At 42.8% G+C, this 13,883-nt stretch overlaps 1 protein-coding gene across 3 annotated transcripts in view; it reads left to right on the forward strand.

Annotated features, from left to right (window-relative positions):
* Window positions 1-13,883, forward strand: part of SORCS1 (sortilin related VPS10 domain containing receptor 1) — a 608,036-nt gene that overhangs the window by 565,974 nt on the left and 28,179 nt on the right. For all 3 annotated transcript variants that reach the window (XM_017851824.1, XM_017851825.1, XM_017851826.1), the window contains exons 22-23: window positions 1,510-1,622; window positions 6,180-6,311. In XM_017851824.1, coding sequence (XP_017707313.1) covers window positions 1,510-1,622; window positions 6,180-6,311 — 245 coding nt within the window. The remainder of the gene's footprint in view (window positions 1-1,509; window positions 1,623-6,179; window positions 6,312-13,883) is intronic.

Here is a 13,883-nt window from a genome sequence, read left to right on the forward strand (position 1 = left end):
TGTAGCAGGGATACTAAGGCTGAACCATTCCTGGGATGCAGGGGACTCCTCTGCCAGCCGACTTTGGCTCCGAGACTCCTGAACAGGCTTACTGAACCTTCCTCAGACTGCAGAGTAGTCACCCACTCTTTCTTCCTCTCTTTGACTTTCCTGTATGCATGCACGGTGGTCTGATGGTTCTCCCTGACTCCTGTGGCTCCCTGCCCACTTTCTCACACAGAGAATTCCCCTCATATAATCCTTGCCTGTGTAATCACCATCTTACTTCCTAGAGAACCAAACTAACTCAGGTGCTACAGAGACAATGAAGAAAATCCCTGAATAACATAAAATTCCATTAAATGAAACTTCCATGCAAACAAAATATAGCAATAGAATGATTACAGTGATAATTATAAATATCTAATCATCATCATAATTATTCCATAATCCTATAATAGTGAAAGTATATACAAAACAGAGTAGTGCCATAAAAAAGAAAATTAAAATGTGATGGGGGAGGGTAGTGAGCCAGGGAGTGCTTGAACTAGAGCTTGAATATTTTGTGCATGGACAGTGGGGAGAATGGGGCATTCGAGGCAGAAGAACAGTGTGTGCAAAGGCCCAGGGTCATAAACCTGCCATGCATTTGGGTTGCTCCAGATCATTTATTATGCAGGAGTACAGAGCCTAGAACTAGGAATAATGGGCAAAGGCTGCAAAGATAGGCGTGGAACAAAGTTAGGGGTTTGGTTTAGAAAATAAAGGGCTGCCAGCTCTTAGAGCTGGCTGGCAACCTTTGATATGCAAATGCTGGCCATCAGAAACTGGGTCTAACCAAACATGGCACTTTCCCGCCCTCTTCTTGCCCTTGCCCTCACATGTGGCTGGCAACATGGTTGCCCCTACACATCCCTACATGTGTAGGACAATGTGGCACCCTGCATTTGCATATTAAAAGGCTAGGGTGGGAGGGCCAGTTTTTTCCCCGTCTCCATCATGAATGACATGCCTGGTCAAACCAATCCCCTGAGCCCTATGCAAATCAGACACTGCCTCCTCATATAACTGGCTGGTATCCAAGGCCACACTGCTGGTGGTGGGGAGTGCAGGGGAGGAGGAGAGGGAGAGGTGGGAAAGGTGGGGAAGGGGAAGAGGGAAGGGAGGGAAGAGGGAAAGGGGAAGACGAGAAAGGAGAGGAAGGGGAAAGTAGGGGAAGAGGGAAAAGGGGGGTTGGGGACTCGCCTCTCTCAGCTTTGGAGCCCCTTCCTCTGTCTCTGTACAGGGGAGCTTATTCCTTCTTTTTCTGCCTTGTTTCTTGCCTGTTAAACTCTCTGCTCCTTAAAACAATAAAACAAAAAAGAAAAGAAGGGGCTGGTGAGATATGCACAGGGTAATGACTTGCCTTCTAAAAAGGTCTGTATGGTAAGTGTGAAGGGGAAGGACCCTCCATTTTGCATAAAATAGTCTAACAAACTTCTAGACAGGACTATTTGACTTATAGTAATCTATCTACTGTTATATCCGCAGAGGAATTCCGGTCTCTTCGCTTGTCCTTTTCTCCAAACCTGGATGACTACAACCCAGACATCCCTGAGTGGAGGAGGGACATTGGCCGAGTCATCAAAAAATCCCTGGTGGAAGTGAGTGCACACAGTTTCTCCTCTTGCCTGGGTACCTTTTCTCTCCTTGAATAATTTCACGGAAAGGGGAATTTTGTACAAAAAACAAACAAACAAACAAAAACCCAGCAGGGAGAAGCTAGAGCCCATGGGAAGTTCAGTTTACTGGCCTGATGTCTGCATAGCTGAGCCCCACACATGCAGACACATCAAAGGCACTAAAGGGGCTGCAGCTATGGAACCATGGACAAACATGGGGTCCTTGCCCCTGAGACGCTTATTCTGCTTAGAGAAGGAGGACAAAGACATCCTAAATTCGCTTGTCTACATTTCTGTAGCAGAGTTCACAGTTAGGCCATTAGGAAGAGCATAAAACCAGCTACTGTCCATGCCAGTGAAGGGACTCAGCATGTAAGTGTCCTCAGGTGAATACAATTAGTAAAAGTGGTCCCAGGTTCCAGCTTCCACTACTGTGAGCATAACAGTGCAGTGAGCATTCAGTATATGACACTTAGTCATAGTTCTATTTCCCCATTTTTTAAAGACATTTCTCTACTATAACAGCCCCAAAAAGGAATTATTACCCACACTTTGTAGATGAGGCAACTGAGGTTTAGAGAGGTTAAGTCACTTGCCTAAACTCTCACATCTAATAGAGGATGAAGCTGCAAAATGGAAATTAAGGGCCTGAGTCCAATGTCTGGGCTTTTGTGTATTTGACAAAGCTTCCTAAGGTTTCTCAGAGAATAACAGGGTGGTTGTGGTTTATCCCTCCCTGAGCAAATGTCACTGGCAATTAGAGAAGACACCTTCTTTTAGGCACATCTCCCCCTCCTTGTTCTACTTTTTTTTTTTTTTTTTTTTTTTTTTAATGAGATGTAGTCTCGCTCTGTCACCCGGGCTGAAGTGCAGTGGCTCAATCTCGTCTCACTGCTACCTCCGCCTTCCAGGTTCAAGTGATTCTCCCACCTCAGCCTCCCGGGTAGCTGGGATTACAGGCGCTTGCCACCATGCCTATTTTTTCATATTTTTAGTAGAGATGGGGGTTTTACCATATTGGTCAGGCTGGTCTTGAACTCCTGACCTCAGGTGATCCACCTGCCCTGGCCTCCCAAAGTGTTGGGATTACAGGTGTGAGCCACCATGCCCGGCCCCTGATTCTACTTTCATGAGTGAGCAGAGGAATGGGATAGCCGCTCATGGGGCAGCTTGAGCTTATTGTGCAAACGTCGAAAATCAGAAGTGAGTTATCTACTCCCAGGGTATATTGTTAGCTCAGAATGAAAATCAGTTTAGGTTTGCTGAACATTCTTTCCTGCTGCCAACACATGGTGCCACAGGACACAAAAAGATGATGAAATAAAGGCATTCAGATAACCCCTGCTCAGAAAACAGATCTTACATCCAGCCTCTTGGAAGGAGCTGGTCTTCCCCGTCTTCATTACCTTTGTTAATATTTAGTTAGCACTTAAAATATTCTGGGTACTCTCTTCAGTGCTTTGCATTATTTTAACACATTTAATCCCCCAGATAAGTTTATGATGTTGAAACTGTGAATATTCCCATTCTGTAGGTGAAGAAATGAAACCTAGAGATATTAGGTTGCTCATCCAAGGTCATGCACTTAAAAGATCAGCTTCTGGAGTCAAACCATCAAGGTCTGAATCTTGATTTTGTGGTTTCCTAACCACTCCATTCTAAGGCCATCCTTTCCCTTATTCCAAAGAGAAACAGGGATAGATGGAATACTAGGGTAAAGAAGGGGTATCTTCATGTGCCTCTGGACAATGCCACCCACCTCTGTCTCTATGGCTCTCAGCATGTGTGACGTGATTGGTGCTTACACATTATCACCACAAGAAGGCACAACTACCAGACTACAATCCTCAAAGGAATAGGCCTTTCTGCCCTGAGCCATCTGTCTCTAGGGTAACAACTGGTTTTTGTCCTCTGCTGTCCAAGAAGGATGACTTATGCTCTTTAATCAACCCACTGCCCATCTCTTCTCATCTGCAGCGTCCCCATAAGTCCTCCCCCAGGTGACTTATCAGCCAAGCATTAGCTCAGCAATGTCCAGCCTTCCAGGCTGATTTCTCTTCACACTTATTACCTAGAGATCAGACGCCCTGTACCTCCACCTTTCTACCAGCTGCCCATTAGGCTAGAAATTACTGCTCATCAATATTTCTAGCCTGCTGTGCAGGATAATCAGGAATATGCAGAATAAACAGATTGACTCAATATCCCTCAGGGCAGGGTTATATCAGCAGTGGTGCTGGTATTAATACCTTCTAGTTTCCAAGGCTCCCTACTTACCTGATCCCAAGAGGCAGCTGATGCAGAGCTTGGTTCCTAGCAATTTACACTGACTTTGAGATCAGTAATTGCCCTTGGCCACTTTCTTAAGTCCCAAGGGACCACATTGCCAAGTGTACACTAATAAACCCTATAAGAGGTACAACTGAGAGTCAGCTAATTTGCAGTTTTCTTCCTATTCATTATGAAACAAAATTTGATATTAAATTGTTTGCCTTTTCTTCATCAAAATGACTTTTGCTACTGACATTTCACAATGAAATCTTTAATTGAATGTCATTATAAACATTTTTGTGTACAATGAAGATTGTTCAGGCACAATCTCTGAGTTTACAGTCTAGTAAGGCCATAAAACAGTATGGGGTTTGCTATAATAGGAGCTGTTGTCAGGGTCTGGAGAAGGGAGGTACAGAGCAGAGGGTCCCAACACAGGCTTCACAGTCAGACCAGGCTTCAAAAGCATCAACAGTCACTTCCTAGATGGCCTTGAGCCACTGTCTAATCTTCCTACAGCCACCATCTTTCCTGGAGTGGAAATTGAGATGCACCACCCAGATCTCTGTTCAGGGAGACACTTGCTGTCTTTTCTGGAAGAGCTATGAGCAGTCTTCACCAGCCTGGTTCCAAGTCATGTCACTTCTTGTGATTCATGTCTGATGACAGGCTGGTGCAGTTATATAAAGTCCTGGACATCTCAGCCCAATTTAAGACAACTCTGAAGGGCCATTCTGTCTCCCCTTGGGATCTCTTGAGGTTGTCATGGGCCTACGTGGCAGCTCAATTTTTCCCTTGTCCATGTTTGTTTCCTTCTGTTTGCTCACATAGGTGTTGTTCCCAAGAGCACTTCTTAATAAACATCCTGCATTCTAAACTCAGGGTCAGCTTCCTGAGGACCCCAGCATGTGATATGTCCTTACTGCAAAGTGAGGTATAATCATATTTGCTTCAAAGGGTTGTTGGAGGTTGCATAAAATAATATAGTAAGTTACTTATAATAATAATGTTGTTGGAGGTCGCATAAAATAATATAAGTTACTTAGCGCAATGTACCCAGGAAGTACCTGGCATTGTGCTAAGTAACTTACAACATTAGGTGAGGACCTAATACCTGGAATTTCTTGCTACTTCAAAAAAATGCAACACAGTGGAGTTCAAAAACTAAGAATCACCTAACTGGGAAATAATGAAATAAATAAACTTTAAGATGACTCATGAAGGATAAGTAGCAAAGGCAGAGAAAAGACATTCTGGTGGAGATAACATGCACAGAAACATTTGCAGGAAAAGGCTGAAATATTGAGAAATTGTACATCATCCCATTTGGCAAGAGCATAAGAGTTGTGGCTAATTAGTTTGGAAAGGAAGCGTGGGACCATATTGCAGAAGGCCTTGAATATTTCCTTAATCCTGTTAGCAATGGGAATTCTTGCAAGCATTTTGGACAAGGGAACATGATCTGAATCGGACTGCTGGAGAGAGAAGCTAGGATTATAGCTATTGATTCTAGAAGCATCTAGAAAGAGAATTCAAGAGAGAGAACAGTGAGCTAGGATAAACAAGAAGTCCTTGAGTGATATCTGTAATTTTAACAGAAGAATCAGTGTGGCCAAGTGGAGGGCTCAGGGTGCTTCAGGGAACAGGGTTGGTCATCAGGTCTGATGCTGCAGAAAAGTCAACGGGCCCTCCTGAGGGTTGTGATATGAGGGTGTCCTCTTAGGTTAGTTGGTTAGGATGTGATTGGGTCTACTGAAGAGTAACTTCAGTGGGATGACGAAAGAGGAAGCTAGGTTAGAAAGGGCTAAGGCATGAGGGGCAGATGATAAAGTTAAGGTCTTTTCACTGGCATGGTCCCCACCTTGGAGGTGCTCTCTAGGAAGAAGAGCTAACATTTGAATCCCCAGGCTCTACCATAAATGCTTCATGTGTAACTCATTTAATCCTCAAAATCACCCATGCACAAGGCAAGTACTGCAACTGTCCTCTCTTCTATTTAAAGGAATGTAGGCATAGAGAACATGAGCAATGAGCTTAAGGTCTCATGGTGTTGAAGCTGGGATTAAATCACAGAGAGCCTGACTCTGGAGCCTGGACCTATAGCCCAGTGCTGCCTCTCACATACCCTCTGCCTGATACACCCAGACCTCTGCTTTCAGGCCCCTCATTGTGTCTTCTGCCTACCCCTGATCCCTCCACCAAACACTTGGTCCCTTCTCAGCTTTCTTGTCTGCAGCACTAATGTGAGCCCCTGTGTCTGTCCCTTAGGCCACAGGGGTTCCAGGTCAACACATCCTGGTGGCGGTGCTTCCCGGCTTACCCACCACTGCTGAACTCTTTGTCCTACCCTATCAGGATCCAGCGGGAGAAAACAAAAGGTCAGCTGACGACCTGGAGCAGGTGAGTCCCTTGAAAAAGGAGGCGTTTTCAGCTTCTCTCTGCAGTCAAAGCCATACCCACTGCTAGTCTGAGGGGTCTCTGGAGAACTGGGGCTTAAGAGTGAGGGCACCAACTGTTTGTGGAGTCTTCAACTTTCTGAGCCTCCATTTCTGACCCATAAACTGGTGATCCTAACTACAGCTTCACCAAAAGCACATGCAAGAGCATTCATGGTAGGTGTATTAGTCTGTTCTCACGCTGCTAGTAAAGACATACCCAAGACTGGGTAATTTATAAATGACGTTTAATTGACTTACAGTTCAGCATAGCTAGGGAGGCCTCAGGAAACTTACAATCATGGCAGAAGGGGAAGCAAACCTGTCCTTCTTCACATGGTGGCAGCAAGGAGAAGTGTAGAGTGAAGTGGGGAAAGCCCCATATAAAACCATCAGATCTCGCGAGCACTCACTATTACAAGAACAACATGGAGGTAACTGCCCCCATGATTCAGTTACCTCCCACTGGGTCCTTCCCATGACAAGTGGGGATTATGGGAACTGCAGTTCAAGATGAGATTTGGGTGAGAACACAGCCAAACCATATCAGCAGGGAATGGCTAAATTATTTACAGTGTGGAATACTCTGTGGAGTTTACAATGAAGTAGATTAATCTATGTATACTGACACAAAAAATTGTCCATGATATCAAGTGGAAAAAAAAGCAAGTCGCTAAACAATATCTTACTTGTCGCAAGAGTGCCGTGAGAATCAAATGACATGATATGTATATATTTTTTAACAGCTACAACTTTTATACAAATAACTAATCCTTTTATGATCTAATTTGTGTTTGTAATGAATAACATGGGCTCCAGAGCAGCTCTACTGCCCTGTGGGGTTCACCTCTTCCTCATCTCCACTACCTTCTGGAGCATTTGAGTGTGTGTGTGTGTGTGTGTGTGTGTGTGTGTGTGTGTGTGTGATTCTCTTTTTCTCTTTTCCCCTTTAGTCTTCTTTTTTCTTCCCTTTCCTCCTTTTAACTTTAAAAGACTCTCCCATCTCTGTAGTGGGGATTATTATGTTGTTGTTATTCTTCTTTGTCCATTCAGTTAAAATGATCAGTCTTGGTCTAGTTGCCCTTTTAGAAACAAAATGATTTCGATTTCTCAGTTCTTCCAGGTAAATAGATTAAAAATAAGATTCTTCTCAGCCCCTCAGTAAATATTAGCTGTTTCCCTTCCAGTACTTGGAGATTTTCTGTTTACTAAACCCATACTCTAGCCCCATGATCTCTAGTCTTCCAGGATGACTTGAGAACCTTCTGTAATAGTCTTGTTAAAAACAACCCCAAATTATGGCATGGCCCACCTCCTAGCACACACCCTCTTTTCAGCTGCCACTTTCTAACTTGGCAGAAGGCTCACCTACATAATTTTCTCTGTGTGCAAGTAATGAAGAGCAGAGCTCTCACAGAAAGCCCTGTTGAACCCCATTTCCTAGTGAAGTGGAGTTGAAGGGTGGACAGCTGGTAACCCCTCAGATTTGCATCTAACCTCACTCCCCACCTCAGCTTCCCATCATACTCTACAAATTATTATCTGCACTGCATTTTGGTGGGAGAAAGAATAGATTAGTTCTTATCACAGCATTGTCAAGAACCTAGAGGGAAAGCAGATCCCTATCCAAAGCCTTTAGATAGGAATATTTGCAGTTGTACCTCCTCTAAATCTTACTGGTTTTTCATGAAATCCAGATTTTAACCTTTTCAAGTATGGAAGAGGGTACAGATTTAGAGTCACCTTTTTTCCTAGTTACCACATTGTCTGTGCACTTTTATTTCTCACACTTTCCATATTTTCTTCTAAAAGTGTTGTATTTTCTACTTCATTCTTTGAGGGGAAATTTGGAAAGAAGAGGGGTCCATTCTGTGAAACTTCTTATATTTATGTACGGATGTGTCTTGCTTTGACTATCTGCTTTCTCTAGACTTCTTGTTTCCCTTCATTCTCCATCTCTTCTGCGTGTTTCCTGCAAAAGCATTCTCAGAGAGCTGAGTGTGGCCCTCAAGGCAGCCTGTATCAGTCATCGGTGTACCATGTCATCAGAGATCTGAAACCCACTATCTTGCTTGAAGGCTGTGTGACTTAGAATTGTCACACATGTAGAGGAGTCTATTTTGTTAGAACACAGGTTTACATAAATATCAACCAGTTTCTAGTTTCGCCTCTGATATTTATTATGTCCATTTTACAGATGAAGAAGATGAGGACAAGAGAAGTTGAATAATTGAGCCAAAGTCACACTTATCTCATGGGGTGTCTGAGAGGATTAAAGAAATGATACAGCAAAGTACTTGGCCTTATTAATGTTCACTGGCGGTATAGAGATAATGGTTACATTCATGCTCATTATATGATAAGAAGAGATGTGGCAAATGAAAAAAAGTTTAGGCGTATTAAATAGACTGGTATAGTCAAGGGCATGTATTGGAAGAGAGGATGGTGGGAATAAGAGAAAACAGATTAATGAATGCAGTTACTCAAAATGGAGAAAAACAAGGACAATAAGGAAAGAATGTATCTGAATGGCATGAGCTCATGCGAGGTATGCAGATTTATAGCATGAAAAGAAAGTAAAGTACCGAGCTAGAGACTGTAAATTTGTTTAAGGAAATTGCCAGTGTATCAGCCTATTCCAGGACTCAAAGCAAAGTAGACACAGTGACTTTACAAATGCCAAACATAGCACATTAGAAATTAGTGTCTTAGTTGTTGAGGACATTATTACCCTGATGGAAAAATGCACATGAAATCAACTTTTTAAACCAAGGCACATGTCTAGACCCTGTGAGACAGGGGCGTCTCCTGGAGACCCGTAGTTTTCAATCCAGGAGGGGTCCTTTCATTGTCTGCTCTGACTTAGTCACTTAACTTTATGGGTAAAAAAGGGAGTTTTTGAATTCATTTAATTGAGAAGTCCAGAGATACAGTTGAGACAGATGAATTCAGAACCACTCAAAAGTGTCACCAAATTACTTCCCTCTCTTCCTCTGTCTCCATCTGTTTTCCTGGCTACCATATGGGAAGTTGGCCTGAGAATGAAACCAACACATAGGAAAGCAAGAATGGCCACAGGCATCCCCAACTTCTATTTACCAGTTTATCAACCCCAAAGACAGTACCTCTCATCTGATTGCAACAGTGATAACTCCAGGTTCACAATTTGCGCTGGTCTGACCTGTTTAAAGTGGGCATCTCTTAGTTAGTCCCTGCAGTCAAGGGGATAATGTGCTGTCAGTGACAACTCAGATGTTTTGTACCCTCCCTGAACCAAATGGACCAGGACTAGACAAGCATATGGAATCCTCAAAGAACAATGTGGGGAAGGGAGAGGGAATGCTGGGAGGCAAATGCAACTGACTTCCGGTGTCATAAATTATATAGAAATTTAAGACAAATGCAAAACAAACCCAGACAACAGAAATGAACCCCCTGCTTTGAAGGCTGTATTCTAAATCTCAGCTGAAACTTGAGTCGGGCTGTCCTTATCCCCTCATTTCATGCCTTGGCCCCTTTCTTGTAAAGGTACAGTGCAGATCCCCCTGCAGTGAAAGAACTGGGATCCTAGACAGATGTGTCCTAAAGAATGGGAGGGCAGGGCCCCAGCAAAGGACTCTCAGTCCTCCTTCCTTAGCTTCTTCTGAGAGCCTTCCTGGGGAGCAGCAATGCAGGCTTGGATCGAGCTATCTTGTCTGTGAAATAAATTGAAAATTCTTCACAGTGAGAAGTACTTGACCCTGTTATCAGGATGAGGTGGGCTGGGTTAATCAAGTGACCTCTGTCTGGGAGGGTTCCACCAGCCTTTATTTAGGATCTGTGGTGAGTGAGAAAAGGCTTTCATGCCCTGAGCTGGTCTCCTCAAGGGTAGTGCGTGCTGCTGTCCTGAGGCCAGCTGCTCAGATGTGGAGCAAGCCCTGCCCCTCAAGCACCCCATTTCCTTGCTCCCCTCGGCATCCTCAGGGGTGAACAAATTTGTTTCTGTCTCTCCTGTAGGGAGGAAAGACCACCATGCTCTATCGCAATTGTTTGTGATGCTGTGCTGAGGAGATAAAGAGCCTAGGTGCGTTGTCTTTCAGGATCCTTAAAGGACATTAGAATGTCTAAAAAGAACAAAAAAAGATGTGGAAGAAATGTCAACCACAAATATATATCTTTTTCTTCCTTGGCTGTTTTTATTACTCTACACGATTGGCAGATGCAGAACCTGAAACCTAAGGAAGAAAGGAAAGGCAGATTTGAACAGGGAGCAGGGTGACAGCTTTTAAGAAATTAGAAATGTATTATGAAATGGAACTAATAATCTCTATTTTCTGCATATCCACACATTTTGCTTATCAGTCTAGATCTTTTTAACATGGGGAGTCGAATTATAAAAGTACTCTGGAATTTACAAGGCAGGTCACTGAAGTAGGAGAGCTATAACCAAAAGTGGAGCAGGTAAGATGTGGACCAGAGCCAATGTGTCAGGAGGAGGTAGAGAGAAGCTTAAAGTGGGCGATGGGAAATCCAAAGGAAACACATATTTATGACTGATTTGTTTCTTCATGCACCATTATCCAGGAGACCTCTTAGGCACTTTAATCAGGCTAAATTTGTGTGTGTGTGTGTGTTATGAAGGAATGAAATTGAGCTACTCTTAATTAGAACTTCATATTTGGCTCCATTGCTTCCCTGTCATTCAATGCAAAAAATGTGTGAATTGGGAAAGATCTTCCTCTGTTTAATACAAAAAGAGTATTCCTCAACTGCTACTTGAAGAGACTTTAATAGTGTGATGGAATCAAGATTGACCAACTGAGCCAGCTCCCAGGTCATCCCAGGCAACACCCTCTCTAAACATGGCACCAGAATGCTATTATGTTCAGTAAGATTTGCATTCCTCCTACCACCTTCAGAATAAATATTAGTATTTTGGTCCAGTGTAGCTCTGCCATTAATACATTTGTCTAAGCACATTTGCATCTGTATTTTTACCTTGTATCACTTATTTGGGTTACGTGTCCTATGAATTTATAAACTACTCTACTGTCCTTAAAACTTTTATTTTTTCATGTTTCAAGAATTGCCACTTTCCTTCTGATCATCTGACAGTGTTTCCCCCTCTTGGTTTCATTGTAAATTGTTTAGGCATTGAATATGTTCTTTGTTTTTGTTTTGTTTTGTTTTGTTTTGTTTTTTGAGACGCAGTCTTGCTCTGTCGCCCAGGCTGGAGTGCAGTGGCCGGATCTCAGCTCACTGCAAGCTCCGCCTCCCGGGTTTATGCCATTCTCCTGCCTCAGCCTCCCAAGTAGCTGGGACTACAGGCGCCCGCCACCTCGCCCGGCTAGTTTTGTATTTTTTAGTAGAGACGGGGTTTCACCCTGTTAGCCAGGATGGTCTTGATCTCCTGACCTCGTGATCCACCCGCCTCGGCCTCCCAAAGTGCTGGGATTACAGGCGTGAGCCACCGCGCCTGGTTGAATATGTTCTTTGTGTGTTAATCATCACTGTGTGGCTAAATATTTCCAGCCCACTGCTTTCGGGGTACATGATGGGGCTGTACCCATGAGTCTCTTCTGCTAGGGCAGAGCCTCAGGACTGTAGGAGCAGAAGTGATATGTGCCACTTCCAAGCTAAAGTGTTCAAATGCACATTGTAGAATTTTGCTAGCTCCTTTTCGTTCTTGTGCTGTATGTAGTGAATGGAAATATTTGCGATGGCCGCTCCACCAGCCAGAGTCCCTCTGTGACTACAGTGAGCCCAACACCACTGCGTAGCTGCCATGGATACAATGTGTGAGCAAAAAGTTGTCCTTTCTTGATTGAAGGCCCTGACCACAGCCATATCTAGTTGATTCTGAGTGTTGCATTCAATCTTCATCTTTTGTGAAGATGACAATGAGGAACATTGGTGTTTTCACTGCGGCAGGTCCCTCCCAAGACATCCTTTTGATGGTAGCTTTCGTAAAATTCAAATTGAGCCTCCACTGTCCTTTTAAGTGGTACTCTAAATGAAATGTAGATTGCACTTTAATAATAGGCATCTTTCACCAAATAGGCAGATACCAAGAATAATGTGTTGTTTCTATGGTCGTGATTGTTTAGCTGATGTGGAATAGAAAATGGACTGTGCTGGAAAGCAGCAGAAGAGGGATGACTGTGTACAGGATAAATGAAATTTGTTAAGACAACATGCTTTTCACCAGACAGAAAAAGAAAAAGAAATAAATTCAATTTGCTTTAGCAGGTTCAATCTCCCTCCTAGAAATCACATGGTATTTCACTTGAGTCTCTATCAGGCAAGTGTTTTTCTTCTCATTTAGGCTGTTGCCATACTTTTCGGTAGAATGCAGTTTATTCTACTCCTTTCCATAGCCGAAGACTCTCCCAAACGTTACCCAATTATGCAGCTGGTGAACAGAAAGTGCCTCCTTTGAGGATGGTGTTAGGAAATTCCCACTCCTGTAGCCCGTATCGGTCACTGGATATTGGAACTGATGTTTTAACTTCAGGTGCTTCACAGATGAATGAGAGAAGGCAGCATAATTAATAAAAGTGCTGTATTTTCTCATCTTGTAAACCTATCTTGCCAGACCTCTCTCCAAAAGAAGTCTGTCAGCTTGTTCAAGGAAAATATTTTTAATGGAGATACTTTAGGATTAGGAGTCAAACAAAGCTAAAGTCTAGTCTCAACTCTTCAAATATTAACTGAATACACTTTGGTATTTCCTTTAAGCTCCATGTTCCTTTCCATGAAGATGCCAGCACTGACACCTAAGATGTGCTCTGCTAGAAAAGATAGTAAGAAATAAGCAACTTTACCAAAATAGTGTTCACAGCATATATAATATACTTTAGAATATACGTAACAACTTGTAATTGTTTGAAAAAATACAGGATAAACACTTGTACAAGTGGTGTGGAAAACATAATATTGTCAAAATCTGTCAACAGTTTCATACTCATTTATTTCACTAGAAAAGCACATGGTTCTAATTGAGATTATTCTTGTATGCAATGTAAATTGCATTTAGTTTTGTTTCTTATGCAAATTTTTTCTCACAAAGCATGTGTTCATTGTTGAATGTCCTTTGATGCAAGTACTTTCTGTTACCAGATAATTTTTAAATTTAAATTTCCTTCTTAAAATTTTGTGAGTGATACAGATAGAGCCAATGAAACAATGTTATAAACCGAAACAAAAACAAGTAGTTAATTATTTTCACAAGGGTCTTTCCTGGAGATTATAAATAAAAATATGGTATTTTGATAAACTCTATTTTCTGGTTTAGCTAATTGTATCTCTCACTTGAAGAGAAAACATTCTCAGTGATAAGAAACAAATATTGCAGCCAGGTGCAGTGGCTCACACCTGTAATCCCAGCACTTTGGGAGGCCGAGGCGGGCAGATCAGGATCACATGAGGTCAGGAGTTAGAGACCAGCCTAGCCAACATGGTGAAACACCACCTCTACTAAAATAGAAAAATCATCTGGGCATGATGGTGGGCACCTGTAATCCCAGCTACTCGGGAGGATGAAGCAGGAGAATTGCTT

The sequence above is a fragment of the Rhinopithecus bieti genome, unplaced genomic scaffold (genome assembly GCF_001698545.2).
Source record: "Rhinopithecus bieti isolate Rb0 unplaced genomic scaffold, ASM169854v2 scaffold_31787, whole genome shotgun sequence".
Taxonomy (NCBI): Eukaryota; Metazoa; Chordata; class Mammalia; order Primates; family Cercopithecidae; genus Rhinopithecus; species Rhinopithecus bieti.